Consider the following 17,772-nt stretch of genomic DNA (forward strand, 5'->3'; position numbering starts at 1 on the left):
GGAAGAGGCCGGCAGTAGCCCGGGACTAGTCCCCAGGAGGCGTGGAGGAGGTGTGGAGGATGTGTGGAGGATGTCTGGAGGAGGTGTGGAGGAGGTGTGGGGGAGGTGCGTCGGAGGTGTGTCGGAGGTCTGTGGCGTGCCTCGCAGAGGCGCTGCATGTGCGGCAGGGCTGGCGCGAGGGGCGAGTCGCGCAGCTGCGGCGTGGCGGCGGAGAGGAAGAAGCGGAAGAGGCAGGCGCTCCACGAGAGGACACGCAAGCTGGGCAGGACCTGAGGCGAGGGGCTTCCCCGGCTAGGAGGCGAGCTGGCGGCGACGGGAGGGGGCTCTATCTCGGCTGCATCCCGGCTGCATCTCGGCTGCATCTCGCCCCGGCCGTGATGTCGACCGCGGAGAGCTCGGCGTGTCGAAAGTCGCCGAGGAGAGCCGCGCCCTTGACGAGTGCGTCCGCGGCCCAGGGCACGAGTCCTGCGAGAACGGCCCCTCCCTGCCTCCCGCCCGTGTAGCTGTGGAACGCCGCCGTCACGCAGAGCCACAGGCTAGCCAGCCGCAGCCGCTCGTCGCGCGGCAGCGCGATGCGGAACATGCTGCCCATCGCCGCAAGCTCGAGGTGCACCATCTGCCAGACCAGCCCGCCCGCGCTGTACACCACCACGGAGCTCACGTTGCACACGGTGCGCAGCCAGTTGAGCAGCGCTCGCATCGGCCGGAAGACAGCTATCAGCGAGACGCCGCGGTTGTACGCAAGCACAGACGCGAGCGTCTCGGCAACCTCTGCGGCGTCGGCGGCGCCCTCGGCGGCGCCCTCAGCGGCGCCCTCGGCGACCTCCTCTTGGTCGCCCGCGTCGGCGCGCGCCTCCCCGCTCGACCACTGCCCTCGCGGAGTGAGCCCGGTCACCTCGCGAGTGCAGAGCGGGCAGCGGGCGAGCGCAATGAGCTGGTCGTCGAAGGTGTCGGGCTGGCGTCGCCACCAGGCGAGGAAGCACGGCGCGCAGAAGCGGTGTCCGCAGCTCGTGATTAAGGGCAGCCGCGGCTCCTCGAGGCAGATTGCACACGGATCAGGCTCCTCGGCGTTGTCGGCAGTGCTCGTCGCAGGCCGCGCCAACTGCTCGTGCCAAACCTGGCGCCGACGCCACACGTGGTAGGCGGCGAAAGCGGCCGCGGCCGCGGCCGAGACGGCCGCCGCACGACCCATGCCGCTGCTTGGCATGTGGAGAGCGCGGGTAGCGCGACGCACGCGGGTAGCCGCGACCCCTAAGCGCGGCCCGCGCCTCACGCCCTGGCTTTCTTTTTATGCTAAAAATCGAGGTAGCTCTTCGTGGCACTTGCTTCGCGACAAGGTCACACGCGGACGCTCCAGCCTCTCAGCTCACAACCACGCCTTCTCTGTCGCTCTCCTGGCCCAGGCCCATCAGTAGCAACCCTGATCTGTCCCAGACCGCACTTATCTCGGGTCTTCAAGCTTACACCGGCTCGTGATGCCACGGAGAGGGCTCGAGAGCACTCCCGGTGGACCCCATCAGAGGCGATTGCGACGGATTTCCGGAGGTCAATACCGGCGCCACCGACCGTGAAATGTACCGATCCACAGCCCTCATGCACCAGACGCATGGATGCAGTCATAATATGTAGGCCTTCTCTCCCAATCTTTTGAGCAATAGCCGCAAGTAGTACTTGTTGGCACCGCGTCATCCGCGACACATCCAGGTGCCGACAAAGCGGCTTCCCAGCTCACCACCTCGCCTCTCCTGCCGCTCTCCCGGCCCAGGCCCATCAGTATCAAGCCTGAGCTGTCCCAAACCGTCCTTATCTTGGGTGATGAAGCCCACTCTGGCTCATACCAGGGCTCTTGCGGCCTCACACACGCTTGTTTCACCCACAGACACCACCGGCACGCACTCCCACTTCACACGTGCTCAAACACAACCCCACCAAAGCACAGCCCTGCTCAGAATGGGCAAGGTCCACCGCTTGGTGACCCAGGTAGCCTCTGGCTCGTCACTGCACTCGGCTCCTCTGCAGCGATCTCGCGCTCTCGCCACGACAGCACGCCGACGGCAAGCTTTGACGGCCGTCTGGTGAACCTGCTGTCGCCACAGCCGCCCCTCACATTCAGCTCGCATCAGAACTCGACACTGGGCCCTCTCATCCCGGTCGTGGCGGCGTGTGTGAAGGATGCGCGGCCGAGCCGCTGGCTGGCGCCGCTTGAGCGTCCGAGATGGCCGCAGCACAGGCCACGCGTCGCGCCGCCGGCCGATCCCAGCCTCTCGGCGGTCGAGTCGGTCGAGCTGGCGGGCGGAGAACAGCGAAGAGGGCAGCAGCGGAGCGTGACAGGCCGTGCTGAGCCATTCGCGCCTTTGAAGGCAGGCTCTGTTCACTGTGAACAGAGCTTGGATGGCCCCTCGGACACGACGCAAGGCCCAAACTTGCCTGTGCCGTGACGACGCCCATTTGAACCGTTTTGCACGATTTTTTTGGCTGTCTCCCGAGGCCCCAGTGCCGGCAACACACAGCCAAATATGCGTGAGGAGGCACCTGGGCCGCGTTTGAACGGTGTGAAAATGGTGTGAACACGGTCTCTCTGCGATTTCGGGCCCGGGGTTGTGCGTTTATGTGAACACGGTTGATCGGTTGTGCGTTTACGTGACGGTTGATTCCTCTTATTCTAAAGAAAGAAAGAAAACAGACACCGCAGCGCCCAGGGAGGGATGGGAGAACGGCACGCCGCCACCACACAGGGATTTTAAGGAGAGGGATGTGGTGCGCTAGCCGTCGCCCACCCTTGGGCAGAAAGAAAGAAAACACGCAACCCAAGGGAGGGATGGGAGGACGGCACGCCGCCACCACACAGGGATTTTAAGGAGAGGTGTGTGATGCGCTAGCCGTCGCCCACCCTAGGGAGTCTGCCTCTTCCTATCTCTCTTCGCAGTCTCTCGCCGCTTCTCGCTGCAACCTTCATGCCACCTCGCGGTCGTCCCACTCTCGTCGTTCTCTCCCTTGTCATTTCCTCCTCTGTCGCGTCGTTCTCTTCTGCCTCGTCCTGCGACGCCGCCGCCTGCCGGTCCCTTGTTCTCGCGGCTTCTTTCGCCTTTCGGCGCAACTCCGTCCTCCTCGCGGCGTATCCTGGCCCCTCGAGTCTATCGAGCTCCCCTCGCGCAAGGACCACATTTCTGACTCCCACTCCGATCATTTGCCTACAGGTCATGTTGTTGCTCAGGTCCACTCTCTCTTCGAACACTCGTGCCTCTACGGATGATGCCGGCGCTGGGGTCCCCTTCGGATGCATCGTGAGACGTGACATCTGACAACTGAATTTCCACTGGTTCGCAAGGACTGGTACGCGCACCAGGAGCTCGTCAAGGCGCGGGATGTGCACGTCAAGAACAACCCGTCCCTCGGAGACAGCGCCGTCAACAACCGCGAAGCCGCGCGCTTCGTCTCCGCCTCAACGCCTTTCGCCGGCAAGGCCTTCGATGTCCGTGTCGACGGTACGTACGCCACCGCCCTCTCCTCCGACACCCTCCAAGACGAGCTCCAGCGAAAGCTCGGCCTTTGGCTCTCCGCGGCGCTTCCCACCCTTCGGGTCGCGCTCGAGCGGGGCATGCCAGTCGATTTCTTCGGCGACTACCTTTACAACAAGGCCCACCACCGGCGGCCCCACGACGGCGTCCTCGCCGCCTGGGCGGACGCGATGCGCGCCCCGGCCAACGCGCCGGTCGTGCACGGCGACAAGGAGAAACCAGAGCTCACCCGGCAGTACAACGAGGGGTACAAGGTCGACCTCGCGGAACCCCCCACGCTGGCCCGGGAGGATGCGATGAGGTGAATGAAGTCAAGCTCTGGACGCCCCTCCTCAAGACCTCCTCGCCGGGCGTTGGCAACGCCTCGAGTGGCGGCACGCCCGCCTCCGTTGGCCACTCCTACGCCTTCGGCAACACCGAAGAAAAGGCCCGCCGCCTAAACATGGGCTGCAAGGCGCGCGGGCAGCCCGGCCAACCCTTCTCCCACAAGACCGGCCACGGCTACGTCAAGGCGCATCGCGGTTTCTACCACGACGCGATCTTTGTCAAGCGCAACAACTTCAACCTGCTGCTCCACGAGACGTTCGGCGGCGGCTTCTCGCCCACCGCCGTTCTCAAGCTGCGCCGCCTCGCGCGCAAAGTCGCGCGCGGCAGCGTTGACCGCACAGCCTACTCGCCCAAGTACTCGCTCTCTTTTATGTCCCACCATGCAGAGCGCATCTCTCTCTCTGTTGTGCGAGGCGTGAACCGCGCCATTCGCTCTCACCTGGCAACCCTGTCTGCACGTCTCGCGCGCGCGTGAACAGGGCTCCAGGCCCCAAATTACGTGTGAGTGTTAGAGTTGTTTGGTATTGCTAAAAATCTCTCTCTGGTTCGTTCTCCTCGGAGTCATCTTCCCCGTCCTCCTTCCGCTCGGCTCTTCGCTCGGTACGTTCGGTGTGGCTCACCCTCCATGCCGTGAACAGGCGCTTTATCCACCCTATATTCTTCTCTCGTTCCTCTGCCCGTGCCTTGATCTACTCTTCTTTTATTTAGGTTATTCTCTTTGTGTTCTCGCGTCTCGCCGGCTTCTCCCAAGCCGGGTGGCGCTGCAAGGTGTCTGATAGAGGTCTGAGGCGATGAGGTTGACCTCCGCCGCTGCGTTGATCGCCTGCCTGTCGTCGTGCGCCAGCGCCAGCAGCATCGCGACGGGCGAGGCCCAGGCGGGCCAGCAGCCGCGCGAGGACCGCACCGCAGCTGCGGGCAGCAGCTTGCCTCCCGGCTTGGGCTTCCTCCGGGCGCTGGGCGGCGAGTGCCGCTCGTGCCTCAAAGAGTGCCTGGGGACGCAGGCAACGGCGCTGCAGCAGGCGTCGCTGCGGTGGCAGGCTCCCATCTCGCTCGTCACCTGGCGCGCACGCACGCCGCCCGCTCCGCCCTCCCCTCTGTCGCCAAACGAGGGTCGCACTGCGCGGCAGGTACCTCTTTCGCAATCGCCCCTTCAAGATGTGGCCGCTCGAGGAGGTGCGCGACGCGCCGCTGCCCCGCCGCCGCGCGCGACGCCACGCCGAGCCCGCGCCCTCCGCCGTCACCCGCCTCCGCTCCTCCTCCCCCACGTGATGGAGCGCCCTCGGCGCCTTTGCAGGTGGTGTACAACGCGCTCAAGGTGCACCCGGCCGTGTGGGGCTCGCTCGCCGCGGGGGGCTACATGAGCTGTAGCAGCCAGTGCGATGCCGAGTGCCCCTTCCCCGGCCAGCGCTACGACCCGAGCGGGCCTGCGATGCGCGAGCTCGAGGAGATCGACGCGGCCGACACGAGCTGGCTGATGCGACTCTACCGCCAGGGCGGCTCGCGAGGAGGCGGGTCGAGGGGAGGGATCCAGGACACGCTCGGGACGCTCTTCCAGCTCTGAGGGGGCGGCGCTCTGCTGAAAGGGGACAGGGTAGCGCTGTGGTGTGCCATCGAGATTGCTTCGGGGCGCGCTGCGGGTCGCAGGTTCTGGTCTGTGATCCAGCTGGTGTGCACCCGCAAGTGGCCGCTCGCGAGAGAGCCGCCGCCTCGCGTTTCGTGTGCACTCTAGCGAGAGACATCTGACATGCCGGTGTGAGCTGTGAAAGCTGTGAGCCGTGGACCGGCGTGGTGTGGGCCATCTGCGCCCTCTCCGCGCCCGCCATCGCGGCGTGCACCGCTTTACTCCGCTGTGAGCATCAATGAACAATAAATCAGAAAGTGTCACTGGGTTGGACGCATGGGGCGACGCTCTAGGGCGGCCGGCGGCGCGGGCGCGCGGCCCCGGCGGCCGGCGGCCGACCACCGCGCGGCCCCGGCGGGGGGGGGGCCCGGGGCCGTTGGAGGAGAGCGGGTTGTCGACTACCCCTCCCTCCTCACGTGGGCGTCGCCGTCACGCCGGCGAGGTCTGCGCCGCGCATGCCGACGAGCTCGCTCCTCAGCGCGTGCACGAGCTGCTCGGCGTCGGAGCGGCTGAAGCAGAGGGGCGGCTTGATGACGAGCACGTTGTCGTGCGGCCCGTCGATCGAAGTGAGGATGCGGTGCTCGTCCTTGAGCCGCGAGCACAGCCAACTCGTCTCGGCGGCCGCGGGCTCGCGGGACGCTCGCTCGCGCACAAACTCGACGCCTACCGCCAGAGCGGGCTCGCTCAGAGCAACGAGTCTCGCGCCTCAGTCTCGCGCCTCGGCGGACTCGGCTCTCGGCGCGCCGATGAAGAGGCCTGCGCCGCGCACGTCCCCGACGACGGCACCGTGCGACGCCTCCTCCGCCCGCAGCGCCTGCAGCGCCGCCCGCAGCCACTGCCCCGTCGCCGCCGCGTTTGCTCGCAGCCCGTCCCGCTCGATCGCCTCGAGGACGGCCAGCCCCGCTGCCGCGCAGACCGGGTTGCCGCCGAACGTGTTGAAATACTCTGGCCCGGCCGCAAAAGCATCCGACACCCGCCGCGTGGCGACGACCGCGGCGAGCGGCATCCCGTTCCCCATCGGCTTGCCCATCGTCACGATGTCCGGCGCCACCCCCTGCTGCTCGAACCCCCACCTACAGGACCCACTCGCGCGGTGGGCGTCTCGCCGGCCAGCGGCTCGCCGCCCCCGCTGCTCGAGGCCCGCCAGCAAGTGCCGAAGCGGCCGAGCCCGGTCTGCACCTCGTCCGCCACGCAGACGCCGCCCGCCGCGCGCACCGCCTCGTAGCAGGAGGCGAGGTACCCGGCGGGAGGGAGGAGGACGCCCGCGACAGACATGCCCGACTCGATGAAGAAGGCGCACACGCCACCCTCGCCCTCGGCGGCGCACGCCTGCCTCGCCCACGGACGGGTCACCGACGTGTCGTGGACGTGTCCTGGGCACCTCCTCGCCGCACGCCTCTGCGACCGCCTCTGCGTACCGCCTTCCTGCGTCGGCACCGCGGTGCGGGCCGCGGAACAAGTCGGGCGCCTGCGGCACGAGGGGGGCGCGGCAAGGGCCCGGAAGGCTCAGCGAGGGGTCGGTCGGGCGGGTGCGGCCGCGGCACGAGTCGTCTGCTGCACCGGGCACTTAGTGACCCACTCGGGCTGGCCTCGCCCCCCAAAGGAGCGATGGTCAAACTTGTACGGCGACAGACCGATCACCGCCGACGTGTGGCCGTGGTAGGCGTGCTCGACGACCAGGCAGCGGCTCGCGCCTACTCGAGGGCGGCTCCGAGAAGGTCCGGCGAGGGCTCCAGGTCGGCGTCCCTCCGGCGAGGCCTCCGGCTCGCGCGCCGCGTGTGTTTGCCGCGCGGGCGAGCCGGAGCGCGAGGTCGTTTGCCTCGGAGCCGGAGTTGACGAAGAAGACGACTCCGTCGCGGAGCGGAGCGGGCATCGTGTCGAGCAGTCGGCGCGCCAGCTCGCACACGGTCGGGTGCAGGTACCGAGTGTTTGTGTTGAGCGTCGAGACCTGCGCGGCCACGGCGGCCGCCACTGCCGGGTGAGCATGGCCGACGTGCGCGACGTTGTTGCGCGTGTCAAGGAAGCTGCGGCCTCGCTCGTCGATCAGCCGCGCGCCACGACCCTCGACGACCAGCAGCGGGTCCGTGTTTACGTACGAGACGGACTGCGCTGGACAGAAGTCTCGCCTCCGCGCCTCGAGCAGCCTCGCCTTGAGGCCCACCGCCCGCCAGCAGCGCCGTGCGAGCCAGCGTCGCGCCGCCCTGCGCGCGGAGAGCGCGGCGAGCGCGAGCGCAGCGCCTGCCGCCGCAGCAGCCAAGCGACCATGCCAGGGTGTCGTCATTTTGAAGAAAAACCGCGTGCGGAGAGGCCGGGGCCAGGCTGCCCACCCGTGCTTTCTTTTTTCGGCAGTGAAGACAGCGAAGAAGGACCCGAGAGACTCCCCTAGCTCTCTCTCGCGGCATGGACCTGCGCTACTCCTCCACCGCCCCACGCACAAGTCAGGAAAACAGATGTGCATGTCTCGCCACACTCTCGCCCTCGCCCTCGCGGAGGAACGCCCACGGACGAAACGCCTCTCCCCCTCGCACGCGTGCCACAAAACGTGTGCCCGCCGCCGGCCCCCACGCCTCACTCTGCCGCGCTCCATCTGGCGAGGAGGCGGCAAGATGGCGGAGGGGAGGCCTCCCCTCGAGGGCGTGCCCGCCCAAAGTCAGCTCACGCGGGCTCGCTGTCGCTGGGCTGCCGCGAGTCGAGCACGAGCGACGCGTAGAGTGGCCGGTGATCGCTGAGCCACGTGCCGGCCAGCAGCTCCTCCGCGCTGCCGCCAAAGCTCCACTCGCCGACTCGGACGCCGCCGGCGGCCGGCTCGGCAGTGGCGACGAGGTCGCAGGCCATCGGCGTGCCCAAGTGGCTCAGATGGCTCACCCAGTCCGTCTCCCCGGACATTGGAGCGAGCTCGGCCGACTGGAGGAGCTGCGAGACGGCGGGGTCGTGCACGTCCCCGTTCAGGTCGCCGAAGAGTGCCAGGTGGGGGGTGCTGGAGCGTTGCTCGCGCACCCACGTCGCCAGCTTGCGAGCCTGGTGTCGGCGCATCTGCGGGTCGTGCCCATTGGCGTGCGGAAAAGTGAGGTGCGTGTGAGCCAGCATCAGCCGGTCGCTGCACCCGGCCAGCTGCAGCGTCACGCACTGCAAGATGCGGTTGCCCCAGTCATCGAACGAGTAGGTCTCCATCGACGGCAGCCCGGCGAGCCGTCGGCGCCGCACCAGCATGCAGCACCCGTCTGGCTTGCCACCGGTGCGCGGCGAGACGAGCATGCAGTAGCCCTCGCTCGCCGCAAAGTTGCTCCACGCCTCCATGTGCTCTTGCTCGAGCCAAAACTCTTGCAGCCCGATGACGTCGGCCGCCGACTCACGGACCAACGCTATCTGCGCGAGCGCACGGCTGCGAGACGCCTGTTCGGACTCTCGTGGCCGCTTGTAGGGCGGAGCAAGCAGGTTCCACGAGAGCAGCGAGAGCAATACTCCGTCGCGGGAGGCGCTCGGCCTGTCGGCTGCGACGGCGCCGTGAGTGTGCACTGCGCTCCCGTAGCCGCTGAGGTGCTTGAGCTCACCGGCAAACATGGCGTCTGCGACCATGTTCGAGGCGGCGCACGCGCGATGTACGCTCGGCGGTCAGCCACAAGAACCTTCACGAAACGTCTTTTTCCCTCCCCCCCACCCCCCCCTCACGCTCCCGCGCCTCACATCCGCCCGCCGGAGCGAGGGGCTCTAGTCCTGCTTGGCCGCCTTCACCCCTGCGTGTATGACGTTGTCGATGAGCCCAAAGACGGTGAACACGCCGCCCACCACGGCGCAGAGCTGCGTCAGGTAGTCGCCGAACGAGCCGACCGCCTGCCTGTGCACGACCCGCAGCGGCGAGATGTCGTAGCTGAAGACCGTCTGCGGCACCAAGGCGCGCGGCTCGAGGTCCTCGCCCGCCACGTGCATCGCGAGCTTCGCCTCGTGCGGAGAAAACTCGTTGAAAGTGGTCGAGTACTGGTACGAGTCGAGCGGCGCCGGCGCGGCGCGCATCACGCTGCGGGTGGGCACGACCTTGAGGAAGTGCTTTAGGGTGGTTGCCTGCCGGTGCATCACGAAAGTCTCCCTGCGGAGCTGAGACTCGCCGACGCCGTGGCCGCCTGCGTCGGGGCAGACGAGCTGGGCTCACGGAGGCAGTGCGACGGAGGCAGTTCAAAGCCGCCTCTCGCAGGCCCCGGTGCTGCGCCGTAGAAAGAGAGCGGTGAAGCTCGGCAAGACATCTCGGGGCCAGTCTCGGCTAAGTCGCGCCGTCGATGACGCCGAGAGAGTGGTGCATCGTGCGGGCCGCGCCGTTGCGCCTCGGCACCGTCCTCCAGAAGCGGGCCTAGGGAAGGCGTTGAGAAGGCTCCGGGGAGGGTCTGAGCGAGCGCCTCGGCACCGCCCTCCGGTAGGGAGCCGCGTCGGAGAGGTGCAGCCGCTCTCCCGCGTCGTCTCCCGGCTCGAGGAAGAGGAAGGAGTCGACGTGGTGCGTCACGTTCATCGAGAGCGGGTCGAAGGAGTGCAGGTGCGACTGCGCCGAGATGCGCAGCGTGCCAGGCACGCGGGAGACGCGCAAGCGGCCGGAGACCTGTACCAAGGCAACGGAGCCTCCCGAGAGGTGCTCTCTGCATCTCGGAGAAGACACGGCAGGGGTGCGAGAGGGACGCACCTCGCACCCCTCGCCCGAGATGTGCGTCAGGTGCGTGAGCGGGTGCCAGCCGAGCTCCTCCTGCTAGCGAACCCGCAAGACTGAGCCACGAGGTCACAGGGGAAGGAGGCGCCAGCTCGAGGTGTCGCCTCGTGCATGTCGATCGCCTCGTGCAGAAACTCGACCAGCGCCTGCTCAGCACGAGGAGCAGGTCACGCTGCCTCACTTCCCATTTGCCACCGCAGCTCCACCAGCGCCCGCTCGCGGCCGGACGTGTGACGGGGCCGTGTGAAGGGGAGGCCGTGTGAAGGGGGAGGGCGCGGCGCAGTGTCTCGAGGGGGAGGAGGCTCGCCTCTGCAGACCACCTAGGAAGTGTCTAGGAAGTGTCTAGGAAGTGTCTAGGAAGGAGGAGGAGGCTCGCCTCTGCAGACCGCTCTCCCTCGTACTCCTCGTGCGAGTGCTCGTTGTGGTGGCGGTAGATGCGCACCTGCAAGGAGGGGCGGGGAGCAGAGCCGAGGGCCAGCACAAGTCTCGCCAAGGTGCCGCTCCTCTCGGGCTCCTCTCTGGCTCCTCTCTGGCTCCTCTCGGGCTCCTCTCTGGCTCCTCTCTGGCTCCTCTCTGGCTCCTCTCGGCTCCTCTCTGGCTCCTCTCGGCTCCTCTCTGGCTCCTCTCTGGCTCCTCTCTGGCTCCTCTCGGCTCCTCTCTGGCTCCTCTCTGGCTCCTCTCGGGCTCCTCTCGGGCTCCTCTTGGGCTCCTCTCTGGCTCCTCTCTGGCTCCTCTCTGGCTCCTCTCTGGCTCCTCTCGGCTCCTCTCTGGCTCCTCTCTGGCTCCTCTCTGGCTCCTCTCTGGCTCCTCTCGGCTCCTCTCGGGCTCCTCTCGCTCTCGGGCTCCTCTCGGGCCCTCGCGGGCTCCTCTCGAGGTCCTCTCGGCTCCTCTCGCCGTCGGGAAGGCGGAGATGTGCATCCGCTTGCACAGCTCGCGCGAGGAGGCGTGCGTGCAGTCGACGCGAGCGATGCCGACCTGCCCACAGCCATAAGCTTGCGCTCGTCGTGCTCGGCTAATCTCGGCTACATCTCGGCTAGAGCTCGGCTAGATCCCGTCCGTCCGTCCATCGGTCTCTCTGTCCGTCTCTCTGTCCGTCTCTCTGTCCGTCTCGCGCCGTCTGTGAGAGTAGCCCGTCCATCTGCACCAGCTCGTGCGCCTCCTCGAGGACAGGCTCCTACCAAGACACTTCCTAGACACTTCCTAGACACTTCCTAGAGGACAGTGCGCCTCCTCGAGGACAGGCTCCTACCAAGAGCAAGACTCGCAATCATGGCTGTGTGTACGAGACCGCCACTGGCCGCCCCTCGACGGCGCGGCTATCTTTCGCGACCAGGGGCACCAGGGCTTATCTCGGCTTTATCTCGGCTATCTCTCGGCTAGACGGCTCCATCTTTCGCGACCAAGGGCACCAGGGCGCGCCTACCGTGTCGGGTACCGGTCAAGGTCGAGTGGTCCGAGCGAAGGGCCCCCCTCTCCGACCCGGCGAAGGGCGGCACGGCGCGCCGAACGCCACGAGGGAGAGCTCCTTGTCCAGCAGATAGTCGTCGAAGCTGACCTACGGGACATGTCGCGGACATGTCGCGGACATGTCGCGGACATGTCGCGGACGTGCCATCGAACAGGCGTCGTCGGCGCGTACCGTGCCGGCGGGCGGATCGGGCGGCGCCTCGACGCCCGGGTCGCACACGCCGCACGCCTTTGCGCAGTTCTTGTGCATGTAGTTTGCGTTCTTGTCGCACTCGCCGCCCTTCGCCCAGCTCGGGCAGCTCTCGTCCAGGTCGACGCAGGGAGGCGCGTCCCCGCTGGCACCCTTCGCACTCCGCGCCGCCGCAACCGCGGGGTCCGGGAAGCTCGTCAGCACGGGGACCACACCGTCGGTCGAGGAGAGCTGCCTCCCGACCTCGCCGCCCGCCTCGCCCGCCAGCGCCGCAACCTCGCCCGGCTCGTCTGTCCAGACCTCGGGCGCCGCGTCGGGGAGGTGGGAGCCGTCGAGGGCAGAGAGGCGCGTCTTTCGGATGGAGAGCGTGATGTTGAGCCGCTTGGTGCCCGTCTCGTCAAAGAGGTCGACCGAAGCAAAGCGGCAAGGCAGCCGCTCCATCGTGATGTTGAACGACACGTCCACCGTGGAGTCGGCGGGCCGGTCTAGCATGAGCTCCGTCTGCGTCGGCGGGACAGGGCAGGGCGTGAGGGAGGGACGGTTGGGCCGTCTTGTCCAGCCCTCAGCGCACTTTGACGGTGGCGGTGCGGTAGGTCTGCGTCAGTGAAGCGACCAGCAACGCCGTCACGAGCACGCCGGTGATCGAGACGACGCCGCCGAGCCAGGTGCCCTCTGTGATTTCTTTTGGCACCTTCTTGAAGAAGTGAGCCGACCTCACGCGCGTCGCAGCGCCCATCACTCACAGCAGCACTGCAGCGCGTAAGAGGCGGGCAGCGGATCCAAACATTTGGCATGGATATTTCTTTTTTGATAGTACTAGCACGCGCCAGTTCGCACCTGTGTCGAGCCTGTGTGCTGTGAGAGAGAGTTCTTTTGTTTAAATTCTTTTTTCATTCTCAAGTCTTAGTTGTTAGCAGAAAGACACAGAGCTCACACAGAAGTCTGGTGAGCTTGTATACGTCGTCGTCTTCTGTCTCGCGTCCACCCAAAAGAGTACCCGGGGCTCCCCATGCCTCCCTGGTGGGGGCCCGTGAACATCTTTAGCTTGTGTGAGCCAATGGACGGACGGAAACGGCGCCCCCTTTTTATGGCGGACCACCCTGGGCATGGCCTCTCTGGGGGTGAGCGGCCTCCTCCGGGTCTGCAACTCGCACGGCGGGTCCGCGTCCGGGCAAGCATCCGAGGCCCGCGGTTGTCCTTTCGCTGGGCGCAACCGGCATGGAGATCTGCTGCCCACAGATCAGTGCTTTTGTCGACTAATGCTCGCTCTCTGTGCACTCGCAACGCCAGAGGCCGTGCTTGGAGAATGCGTCGCAATGCTGCTGCGCCTGTGGATTGAGCGCACGCTCCATCGGTGAGCTGCGGTGGCGCGCCGGCCGCTTCATGCATAGCTCTCCGGCGAGCGGCCGCGAACGCGTTTTCCGTCCGCCGTTTCATCGAGTTTGCGTGGTAAAAGCAATCGAAATGCATAATCGTCGAATCTGCCCGAGTGGTAAAGTGCAACTTTGGCATTTGGTAAAAGTTGCCCGAGTGGTTGGTGGGGGAAAAAACCAAAGCATATGGTGGCCCCAAGAGCTAAAGGTCAACATCCCCTCCGGCTACGACAATGTGAACCTGATCTGGTCCTCACGGGGTTGACCCGTCTCCTCCAGATCGAGACGGACTTCATGAACGGCCGAGCAATATTTCTTCATTAATATTATTAATTGATGCTTTTTGCACGGCTGAGCCCCCCCCCCCCCCTCCCCCGGGCCCATTCCCTGCCCGCTCTCCCGCCACACACTCCGTCAGAGCCCTCTCCCCTCTTGCACAACAGGAATTTTGACAATTAACCAATTGGTGCCGGGGAGAATCACAAAATGAATACTGATGGGCTTGCTCATCCCGGAGAGGTTCGACTCCCACAAATCCGAGACGGTGATGGGAGGCGTCGTACGGTGGTCTCAGGCCCAGTGTGAGGTAGTGCATCTGACTATCCCGGATCCTGCTGAACAAGCTCCTCTTGTAGCTCGATCGTCACACCGCCATCGCCGTCGGGGAGAGGGGGGACGACACTGCTTCTGCATACTACAGTCTGCACCGAGAGTTCTGTGCAGGTTCTTCTAGCATCTATCTACTATCCCAACTCCAGTCAGGGCTGGTGGACTAACGTTAGCACACCTCAGGGGGAGCACTGACTACAGCTGGGCGCCCCGTTCCGTCTGGGGCTAGGTCGGCTCAGGGCCCCGTCCACTTCCCTCCCACTTGGCGCGTGATAATGGGGAGATGCCACCCAGGCCAGCCAGGGCAGGGGCGGGGGCGAGGGCGGAGGGCGGGATGGGCGCCAAGCGGGAGGGAGCGAACGGAGTGGAACGCACAGATGGGGGATGGCGAGGGCGGAGGGGCGGGGAGCGGGGAGGACGGCGGGAGGGTGGAAGTCGGCATGGGCGGGCGGTGGGTGGTGTGGTAGGGCGGGGGGGAGGGCGAGGGGTGGAGTAGGGGGGCGGTGGGGGCGACGGGCGGCGGAGGAGAGGGTGGTGGCAAAGGGGTGGGCGAGGTGGAGGGCGGGGGGGCGGCATGGGAGAGGTGGAGGGCGGCGGAGGCGTGGGCGAGATGGAGGCCGGCGGAGGCGTGAGCGGCGGCGGCGGCGGTGGGAAGAAGGTGGAGGGTAGCGGCAGCGTGGGCGAGGTGGAGGGCGGCGGCGGCGTGAGCAGCGGTGGCGGCGGTGTGGAGGGGGTGGAGGGCGGCGGCGGCGTGGGCGGTACGGCGGCACGGCGGTAACGGACGGCAGGGGGGGCGGCGGGCTAAACGGCAAGGGCGGCGCGGCACGGAGGAAGGAGCGGCACGGCAGGGAGGAGCAAGGACGGCGCGGTAACGGCAGGATCACGGATAGGCGTGGCACGGATAGGAGCGAGCGAGCGGCTAGGTGGCGGGAGGGCGAGGCGAGGGTGGCGGCGGGTGGATCACGAGGGGGTAGAAGGTCTGGCGCGAGCGGGGGAGCGAACGGCGAGCGAGCGGCTAGGCGGCGGGGGGTGAGGGTGGCGGCGGGTTGATCACGAAGTACCGGTAGAAGGTCGAGCGCGAACGTGTGAGCGAGCGGCAGGCGAGCGGCTAGGCGTCGGGAGGGCGAGGCGAGGGTGGCGGCGGTGGATCACGAGGAAGTAGAAAAGGTCGAGCGCGAACGTGCGAGCGAGCGGCGAGCGAGCGACTAGACGGCGGGAGGGCGAGGCGAGGGTGGCTGCGGTGGATCATGAGGAAGTAGGAGGTCATATGCGTTTTCGGGTTCCGATTCGTTTCCGATTCGTTTCCAGTTCCCCCTCCCTGACGAAATCTTTGCCCTCTCCTTTTTACATACATAGATAGTCCTGCGCGAGAATAACGTGCACAAGCTAAGAAAAATCCCGAACACCCTTCGGAGTCGCTATTCATCGCAAACCCTGTCCGCAGTCCACCTTTCGGGTACGTAAAGAGCCACATACTACTGCAGCGAAAAAGCTGCTTCTTTTCTCGCTTCGCTTTGAGAACGTGCGTCCCTCCGCCCGCGTCCGTCCGACGAGCAGACTCCGCCCGCTCGCGCTCACTCACCGTCGGTGCTGCACCTGCACGCATGTTCGGGTTCGTTAGCGACGCGTTTGATCATGCGAAGGGAGCGGTTGAGGATGCGGCGAGTCAAGCTGCTCAGGCGTGGGGCATGCCGTCCGAGTCTCCTTCCTCCGGGGTAAGACATCGCTTTTAAGCTGTGCCGCCTTGTCACTTGCTGCACAGGCCATGGAGGACGCGGCTAGCCATGCAGGCGATGCTGTCGGCGGGGTGGCAAGCGGCGTAGGCGACGCACTTGAAAGAACAACGCTTGCGCTCAGGTGGGGCCGTGATTTCCTAGTGACTCGCGGCCCCACTCCCGCAGGCAACTACAAGTTTGGCGACATCACGCGCAGCGTGGTGGGAGAAGACTACCAAGTATGGTAGAAGTACTGCCTCCACAACTACCCATACACCCCGGCCACTGTTCTGCTCCGCCTGCTCCCTCTTCGAACGCCCTACAAGGGACTGTCGCACGCCATTGCGCACCTCCACACGCAGCAATTCCTGCACCTCACGCCGCCGGTCCGCCTCCCCAGTTTGGCGACATCACTAAGAAAGCGCTCGGGGCGGGGCGGGAAAAGCTTGAGGATGCGGCCGACGCGGCGCTTTCAGACTGTGCGACAGGCCAGACACGCCAGAACAAGCGGATGAGACGGGCACGTGGAGGACTGTAGGCGAGCGAGGCTGTTCCGGAGGCGATGGCAGGGGACGACGATGGGGAGGAGGAACAGGCGGGCTGCTCGTTGCTCTTCAAAGAAGCAGCCGGACTCCACCGCCGCTCCCCCCCCCCCTTCTCAGACGCTGCGCGACTTTTTGGGGCTGGGACCGCTGAGTCGTGAGGAGAAGCAATGTGTCCGAGAACTTCTCGCCGAGGTGCCTCGTCAAATGTCGGAGAGGGAAGGGGAGAGCTGGGACCTGGAGTGGTCGAGCCCTGTAGGCGCGCAAGAAGCCGACGGACGGCAAAGCGCAGGCCAAGGGCGAGAGCTCTGAGGAGGCGAGCCTCTCCCACGCTAGACACCGAGCTCGCCCGCAGCGCGGGACAGAGGTGGAAGTAGGTGATGGGAGCGCCCCTAGCGAGGGGCCCCGGCGGTGCGCCGCAGGTGAGAAAGAAGTTGCTGGCGTGCAAGAAGCTGCACGACGACGGCCTCATCAGCGAGGCGGAGTGGGAGCGGCAGCGCCGGGACGTTTTGGGACTCGACAAGTGATCAGGGCGTTGGCGAATGCGCGTCGTCGGGGGCGCTAGCACAGCAAAGGCCAGCGGTGATCGTGTGGGTTGTGCTTGCGATTTGTTGGAGGGTAGTATTGGCGAGAAGAGGCCGTGTCCGCGAAAAGCAAAAAAATATTTTTCGGAGAGCGCCTGAGAGCCCGGTGAATGAGTAGGTTCGGGTTTGGGTGTTTTCAGTGTGTTTCAAGCGAGCCAGCCTGTGGCAGAACACTTCGCTTCGCGCTGCAGCGCTTGGGCCACCGCCCTGGCCGTGAGCGAGCTTTTGCCGGCCACGGCGGCTACCAAGAGGATGGGCCCGGGCTCTGGCGCCGCGAGCACGGTGCCACCTCGACGTGAGTAGGCCCTGAAGCCGCCCGGCGCTCGCCGCGCTGCCCACGCCAGAGACTGGCTTGCTGCCGCACCACCTCTCGTGACTGTACTAGGCGGGACGGAGGTCGACACTGGTCAGCACCGCGGCTGGTGACGCCGCGAGGCGCCCGCCAACTCTCGGCGACGGTGAGACGGTGCAAGATGTGCAGCTCTCGGCAGACGTCGAGGCGCTCGAGCTGCGGTGCAACGAGCCGCTCCGCTCCCGTACGACCCGCTTGTACAGTGACAAGTGGCACGGTTCGCTCCCGTCTACACGCTCGACTTCCTCACCAGGGTGCGCCGCTTGCGCGCACGCACACCTTTTGCCCGCCGCACACGCGCACCCTGCCACAGACACGTCGATGTCGCGCACTGCTCAGGTGGGGCAGACGTTCCCAGGCTCGACGCCTGGGAGTGTTGTCCTATCATCCGCGCTCGTCGGCGACTCGACCGACTTCCCCAGCGAGAGTATTGCGAGCAACAGGGTCGCCTCGGCGGCTTGAGCTGCGCAGCGACAGATCACTCCTCACCAGGCAAGCTGCGGCCCGGACGGCCGCGTCTCGTAGTTGCACACCCGTGGCGACTACGTTCCCGCGGCGGTGACAATGTCCCGTGTTGACGACGGGAGACACTGGTGTCACGCGCCGGCTTGCTTGCGGCTCGGCGCGCGCGCCGCCGCGCGTGGCGGCCGCGTGAGGCGTTGCACACCCTCGTTCGGGCGTGTGTCGTGGCTGTGTTATGTGTGTTTGGTCCTTGCCCCCAGATTTTGTCTTTTTACAATGGGTACTCATGGGGAATGATCGCTGGCAAAAAATAAAGAAGTCG

General features: G+C 66.3%; 7 protein-coding genes across 7 annotated transcripts in view; 2 read left to right on the forward strand and 5 right to left on the reverse strand.

The window, feature by feature from the left end:
- The window catches only part of EMIHUDRAFT_444078 (Hypothetical protein), a gene marked incomplete at its 5' end in the record, with an annotated part of 1,764 nt that extends 1,358 nt beyond the window's left edge, over positions 1-406 (reverse strand). Inside the window, 2 exons of the mRNA XM_005775906.1 lie at positions 27-269; positions 368-406. Of these exons, the coding sequence (XP_005775963.1) occupies positions 27-269; positions 368-406 (282 nt within the window). The remainder of the gene's footprint in view (positions 1-26; positions 270-367) is intronic.
- Positions 407-4,581: 4,175 nt separating this feature from the next.
- EMIHUDRAFT_444079 (hypothetical protein) lies at positions 4,582-5,406 on the forward strand (the record flags this gene model as incomplete). The annotated part of the gene is made up of 3 exons (XM_005775907.1): positions 4,582-4,905; positions 4,973-5,018; positions 5,140-5,406. Exons 1-3 carry the CDS (start codon positions 4,637-4,639, stop codon positions 5,404-5,406), a joined length of 582 nt encoding a protein of 193 aa, XP_005775964.1. The 5' UTR covers positions 4,582-4,636.
- A 280-nt stretch (positions 5,407-5,686) lies between these two features.
- On the reverse strand, positions 5,687-7,426 carry EMIHUDRAFT_457990 (putative alanine-glyoxylate transaminase). Its single transcript, XM_005775908.1, has 6 exons — positions 7,240-7,426; positions 7,027-7,160; positions 6,848-6,934; positions 6,646-6,780; positions 6,253-6,520; positions 5,687-6,129 (listed from the first exon to the last, which is right to left on the reverse strand). The coding sequence occupies exons 1-6, from the start codon at positions 7,337-7,339 to the stop codon at positions 5,879-5,881; spliced, it is 975 nt and encodes a 324-aa protein (XP_005775965.1). The 5' UTR covers positions 7,340-7,426; the 3' UTR covers positions 5,687-5,878.
- Positions 7,427-8,121: 695 nt separating this feature from the next.
- On the reverse strand, positions 8,122-9,042 carry EMIHUDRAFT_239529 (hypothetical protein; the record flags this gene model as incomplete). Its single annotated transcript, XM_005775909.1, has 1 exon — positions 8,122-9,042. One exon carries the CDS (start codon positions 9,040-9,042, stop codon positions 8,122-8,124), a length of 921 nt encoding a protein of 306 aa, XP_005775966.1.
- Positions 9,043-9,174: 132 nt separating this feature from the next.
- On the reverse strand, positions 9,175-11,145 carry EMIHUDRAFT_239530 (hypothetical protein; the record flags this gene model as incomplete). The annotated part of the gene is made up of 4 exons (XM_005775910.1): positions 9,175-9,603; positions 9,863-10,088; positions 10,205-10,302; positions 11,140-11,145. The coding sequence occupies 4 exons, from the start codon at positions 11,143-11,145 to the stop codon at positions 9,175-9,177; spliced, it is 759 nt and encodes a 252-aa protein (XP_005775967.1).
- Positions 11,146-11,532: 387 nt separating this feature from the next.
- Positions 11,533-12,549, reverse strand: EMIHUDRAFT_239531 (hypothetical protein; the record flags this gene model as incomplete). Its single annotated transcript, XM_005775911.1, has 4 exons — positions 11,533-11,575; positions 11,653-11,711; positions 11,796-12,314; positions 12,385-12,549. The coding sequence occupies 4 exons, from the start codon at positions 12,547-12,549 to the stop codon at positions 11,533-11,535; spliced, it is 786 nt and encodes a 261-aa protein (XP_005775968.1).
- Positions 12,550-16,881: 4,332 nt separating this feature from the next.
- On the forward strand, positions 16,882-17,744 carry EMIHUDRAFT_457991 (hypothetical protein). Its single transcript, XM_005775912.1, has 3 exons — positions 16,882-16,918; positions 17,022-17,242; positions 17,328-17,744. Exons 1-3 carry the CDS (start codon positions 16,889-16,891, stop codon positions 17,548-17,550), a joined length of 474 nt encoding a protein of 157 aa, XP_005775969.1. The 5' UTR covers positions 16,882-16,888; the 3' UTR covers positions 17,551-17,744.
- The last annotated feature ends 28 nt before the right edge of the window (positions 17,745-17,772 follow it).

Source organism: Emiliania huxleyi (assembly GCF_000372725.1).
Source record: "Emiliania huxleyi CCMP1516 unplaced genomic scaffold EMIHUscaffold_290, whole genome shotgun sequence".
In the NCBI taxonomy this organism is placed as follows: Eukaryota; Haptophyta; order Isochrysidales; family Noelaerhabdaceae; genus Emiliania; species Emiliania huxleyi.